This window comes from Zingiber officinale, chromosome 7B (assembly GCF_018446385.1).
Source record: "Zingiber officinale cultivar Zhangliang chromosome 7B, Zo_v1.1, whole genome shotgun sequence".
NCBI lineage: Eukaryota > Viridiplantae > Streptophyta > Magnoliopsida > Zingiberales > Zingiberaceae > Zingiber > Zingiber officinale.
Genome location: NC_055999.1, coordinates 112,274,675 through 112,279,330, shown reverse-complemented (window position 1 = coordinate 112,279,330; position 4,656 = coordinate 112,274,675). Strand labels below are relative to the sequence as shown.

Sequence of the window (4,656 nt, the reverse complement as noted above, 5' to 3'; positions counted from 1 at the left end):
ATAAAATTAAAATAAATTTATTGTAAGAATAATTTAGAAACACACATTTTTAATTATCCCAACCTTCATTGTTATAGCTTTAGTCCCGCTCCAAGATTTTTTTTAAAAAAAAAAATTTAGTGAAAGTTTCTATGAATGAAGGTTACTTCACCATATCTTATTTCCCGAGCGTAACAGTCTTGTAATATATATATATTTAAATTAACATCAAATATTCAACTTCTTCGGACTAATCCTATGACCTATGGAGTATGGGTGAATGATTTAGTTCTATAGAAAATTTTCATAATCATCATGATCAATTAAAAAAACACTCACTGAAAGACTTATCTACCTAATATTTATAGGTCTAATAAAATTATCCTTAGATGTGTTACCCCGCTGTAGACTGTAGTATTGTTCGAGGGCAACGGTCTTACGATATTGGAGCAAAAGTATCTTAAATATATATTTGATGTGACTAAATTATTTGACCATAAAATGCTTAACATGACACGATCTGCATTAACTGCAGCCAAATTCCCAATTTCCCAAAACCAACTAAAGCGAATTACAAAAGCAAATCCAGATCTTTCGATCGTCTTCTTTGTACGTTCATCTTTAATTAATTAATTAATTAACAGGAAGGAAGATCCTTGGGCGGCGGCGGAAGCGATTCGTTCGGGCCGTCACCATCGTCGACGACAAACGCCATCTTTAGCCCCCATGTGGTGTGCACCTCGAAATGGCAGTGCAAGAACCAGACGCCTGCACATTGAATTTGACTTAATTCGATGGAATCGATTCAAGAGCTAGCTACCAGCAGGGAATATGTAGCGTACGTACCTGGGTTGTTGGCTATGAATCTGATGGCGATCCAGCCGCCGGCGGGGACAGCCATGGTGTTCCTCTCGACCGGGTCGACGAGGTTAAACTTGGGCGGGGACGCGGTGGTGTCGTAGTTGCCTGTGCCCCTCCCGACGACGAAGAAGTTGTGGCCATGGAGGTGAACAGGGTGGCTCTCCGTCCCGATGATCCCCGTGTCCTGCAGCACGAGCTGAACAGACGCGTTGTACGGCAGCCTGTACAGCCTCGTCCCGTTCATGGTCTGCGTATTGTTTGGCCCGCTGCCGGTGTAGTTAAACGCCACCGGCGGATGACCGGGGAAGTCGTCGGTGAACACCCCGCTCACGTTGAAGTAGTGCGCCTGGAGCAGCGCCGTGGTCGGCATGGTGAACGTCACGTTGTTCAATCCCGCCACCAATCTGCTCCCGTTGACGCAGCTCGCGCACAGGTTGGTGCCCAGCCCCACTGTGAACATCAGAGACCGGTCCACCGGCGCCGGCACCCGCGCCGGGTACGCCCTTGAGTTCAGGCTGCGCAGGGCGTCGAGGAAGCCGGAAGCGGTGGTGGTGGAATTCTGCGGGGGGAGAGCGGCGGCGGTGAGCGAGGCGGTGGAGGCCGAGTTAGAGTACTGCAACGTCGCCGTGGCAGTTCTGTTGTCGACCGCGACGAGGGGTGAGTCGGAGAACGGGGAGGCGGTGACGAGGTAGCGGCCGCCTCTGCCTTGGTCGGCGGAGAAGAGGACGTTGGTGGTCTGGCCGGGGGTGATAAGGATTGTGTCAGTGGCGAAGGGCTTGACATAGGTCGCGTCAACCTCGACGACGGTGAGCCGGTGGCCGGCGACCTTGAAGAAGAGGTTCTCATTGAGCGCCGCGTTGACGAGGCGGAGCAAGTACGTCTTCCCCTGCTCCACCACCAACGTGAATCCATCTGCAATCTCCACAAGAACGAACATTCATTAGAATTAAGGAAATTGACTCGGAATTAGAGTGAGTGACTATTAACCTTTTCTGGAGGAAGAGCAGGCGGAAACAGGGCCGCCGGCGTAGCCATTAATGGTGTGTGAGTCAGAAACGTTGGGGCCCTGCCCTGATTTAAGAGCTTCGTTGATGACGGCTTCAGTGTCCGATTTCCACCACTCCGCTGATACACCATGCAGTAGTTAATTAATCGTAACAGAATGAATAAAATCTTTAATTGCTTGATTACCCAAGACGAGGATGGATTCTTCATCGGGGGCGGGGAAGGGATACGGGACGCCCAGCTCGGGGAGGATGACGATGGCGCCATGGACGGTGGCTCGAAGCCAGAGGATGTGGGCGTGCCAGAGCAAGGTGCCGCGCTGGCCGGTGATGGTGAAGTTGTAAACGAAGCTGCCTCCTGGCCGGATGGGGCACTGGGTTATGTACGCCGGACCGTCGTGCCACGCCGTGAGCAACTGCCTCACGCCATGCCTGCACAGTAATATATATATAGTTTGATTGAAGAGGAAGGAAGCTAGCTGAGCGATTGCTTGAAGCAAGCAAATCAAATCAAACGATCGATCGAGCAGTCAGGATCGAGGAGCTAGGGACAGAGATGGGCGACCAACCAGTGGATTGTCACGTTGCGGTCGACGTGGTTGACGACCTTGACGAGGACGTTGTCTCCTTCGCGAGCGTAGAGAGTTGGGCCGGGGAACTTGCCGTTGACGGTGACGATGGATTTGGTGGAGCAAAGCCGAGTGTAATTCTTCTCCATCACCTGCACCGGTAATATTTTTTTCATCTCCATCCCCGTATATATACTTAATTTGCATGCACTAGCCATACTCACATTGAACTTATAGTGCCTTGTTCTTCCTTCACTAGCCAAAGGCAGTAGACACAACGCCACAACAAGAACCCTAACATGCCAAGAGCAAGCCTCCATTTCTCAAGTCTCTCACTGTATATTTGAGCAGTGAGATATTAATATAAATATATTTTGGTACTTAATTCTGTGCATGTATCGACCATGCTCCTTGAGCTTATAAAGAGCAACGGAATGGAGTTTTAGCTGCCATGTCATTTTAAATTTAGGTAGAGGAGACTTGGTACACAAGGTTTGGGTGGCATGCATGAGCATGATACCTACATCTATAGATTACTTGAATTCCACATAAAAGTAAGTTTTATGTGTACATCAAATATTTTCCACTACATAGGAATAATATTTGTTTGAATTTTAGGTTCACTAATATTGTTCTACTTAGTTAATTAATTTATTCCTTTTATAGGTAAGTGTATGCCTTTGTGAGTACTTGTGAAGGTTTTGCGATGGTTGTTCATTGGCTTAAAAATCTGTCATTATTCTGATTAATTAGTACACTGTCTTGTTGATGGAGCTTTTGTAGTTAGATTCCTAATTGACTTTCCGGTGTGATTGCTTATAGCTAGGGCCAATTTCATTTATAGCATCAAGAATTTTATGCTTTACGCAAATAACATTTATTTCTGTTTGATTTTGTAGTTGCTAAGCCATTTTAATCCAAAAATGTTAATTATAAGCTGAAATTGAATTTAGGCTCCATGACTAATTTTAATTGTATAATTTAGAGTTGATTTAAGGTATTAAAAATATGGCAAATCACATTCAATTATTTCGTTGAGAAAAAGTATGTGTATAGATTAATTATTATATTCATTTTATTCATTTATATGTGGAGGTTTGAATGATTGATAAATGATAACGCAGTTAGTCATATTTATTATCCTCTCCTTGTCAATCAGACGTGTTAAATCATATCTTAAGGATGTATTACACATTACAAGAATATCATAATAGTCCGATCGATAAGGGAACAAAATGACACGTCATTTTTGAGACAGAGGATCTCAATTGGTAACTGAAAATCGAACCACAAATATCTAAATGATAATTTAAATATTTTATTAGGGTAGGATAGCCCTGGGGACCTTTAAGGGATAATGTAAAGATTTGTATTTGATTTAAGCTCAAATTCTTTCGATTAATTCAATTAAATATATTTTTCTTCCTGCATCACATGAATAAATATACTTTTCTTCTTCATATGGGAAACTACTATTTTTACTCATGCATCACAAGAATAAATCTAATGGATAACAGTCCATGAGAGGGAGATTAAATAGCAATTGTTCCTACAATTAATAGCTAGCAAAGTCAAATAAAAAATTAAGGTACCAGAAATAAGTAAAATAGGTAAAATAAGAAAAATAAGAGTTAAACACTTCGATGTAATGTGATTGGTAACCCTAATTCCTACTTAACAACTCATGACTCTTCAGCGAGTCACTTGTAAAAGCCCAATAGTTTTTTTCTTTTTCAAGCTTAGGTGGAGAAATTTTTTATAATCTTATTTACAGATGATGAATACTTGAAAACTAAGCAGATTAAAACTAAGATTACACACACACACACACAAAAAACGCTCAAAGTATGAATACCATCAATTGAATGTTTTCTTAATCACAAGAATTTTTAATGGTAAAAGATGAATACGTTCACTCCTAGTGCTCCCGTCAATCCGTCCTAAGGTCAACACGGAGAAGATAAATCACGGACGGCTACTAGCCTTTGGAATAGTGACTAGCACATAAGGGAGGTATTTACGTCGGTTTTGCCGAAATTCGAACCCCAGACCTCATGATGGTAACACCTCATGTACTAGCTACTAGACTCATCCGAGAGGACTTAATCACAAGAATTCTTGATTCATATCAGGGTATTGTTGTCAAATATGATATTCCATTACCTTGAAGATTGATGATAATATGTGGTATATAAATATCATTACAAAGTAAAAAATGGAAAAACATATAAAATAAGAAAATA

General features: G+C 42.5%; 1 protein-coding gene across 1 annotated transcript; it reads right to left on the bottom strand.

The window, feature by feature from the left end:
- Positions 1-447: 447 nt before the first annotated feature.
- LOC122006939 (laccase-22-like) lies at positions 448-2,798 on the bottom strand. The gene is made up of 6 exons (XM_042562648.1): positions 2,638-2,798; positions 2,414-2,565; positions 2,032-2,276; positions 1,828-1,965; positions 826-1,752; positions 448-747 (listed from the first exon to the last, which is right to left on the bottom strand). The coding sequence occupies exons 1-6, from the start codon at positions 2,731-2,733 to the stop codon at positions 617-619; spliced, it is 1,689 nt and encodes a 562-aa protein (XP_042418582.1). The 5' UTR covers positions 2,734-2,798; the 3' UTR covers positions 448-616.
- Positions 2,799-4,656: the final 1,858 nt, after the last annotated feature.

Bases quoted from the DNA above. Each gene is read 5' to 3' on its own strand.
- LOC122006939 (XM_042562648.1), bottom strand. From the start codon at position 2,733: ATGGAGGCTTGCTCTTGGCATGTTAGGGTTCTTGTTGTGGCGTTGTGT. The intron at 2,566-2,637 runs GTGAGTATGGCT...TTACCGGTGCAG, and splicing joins CAAGGCACTATAAGTTCAAT to GTGATGGAGAAGAATTACAC. The intron at 2,277-2,413 runs GTTGGTCGCCCA...ATTACTGTGCAG, and splicing joins CGCAACGTGACAATCCACTG to GCATGGCGTGAGGCAGTTGC.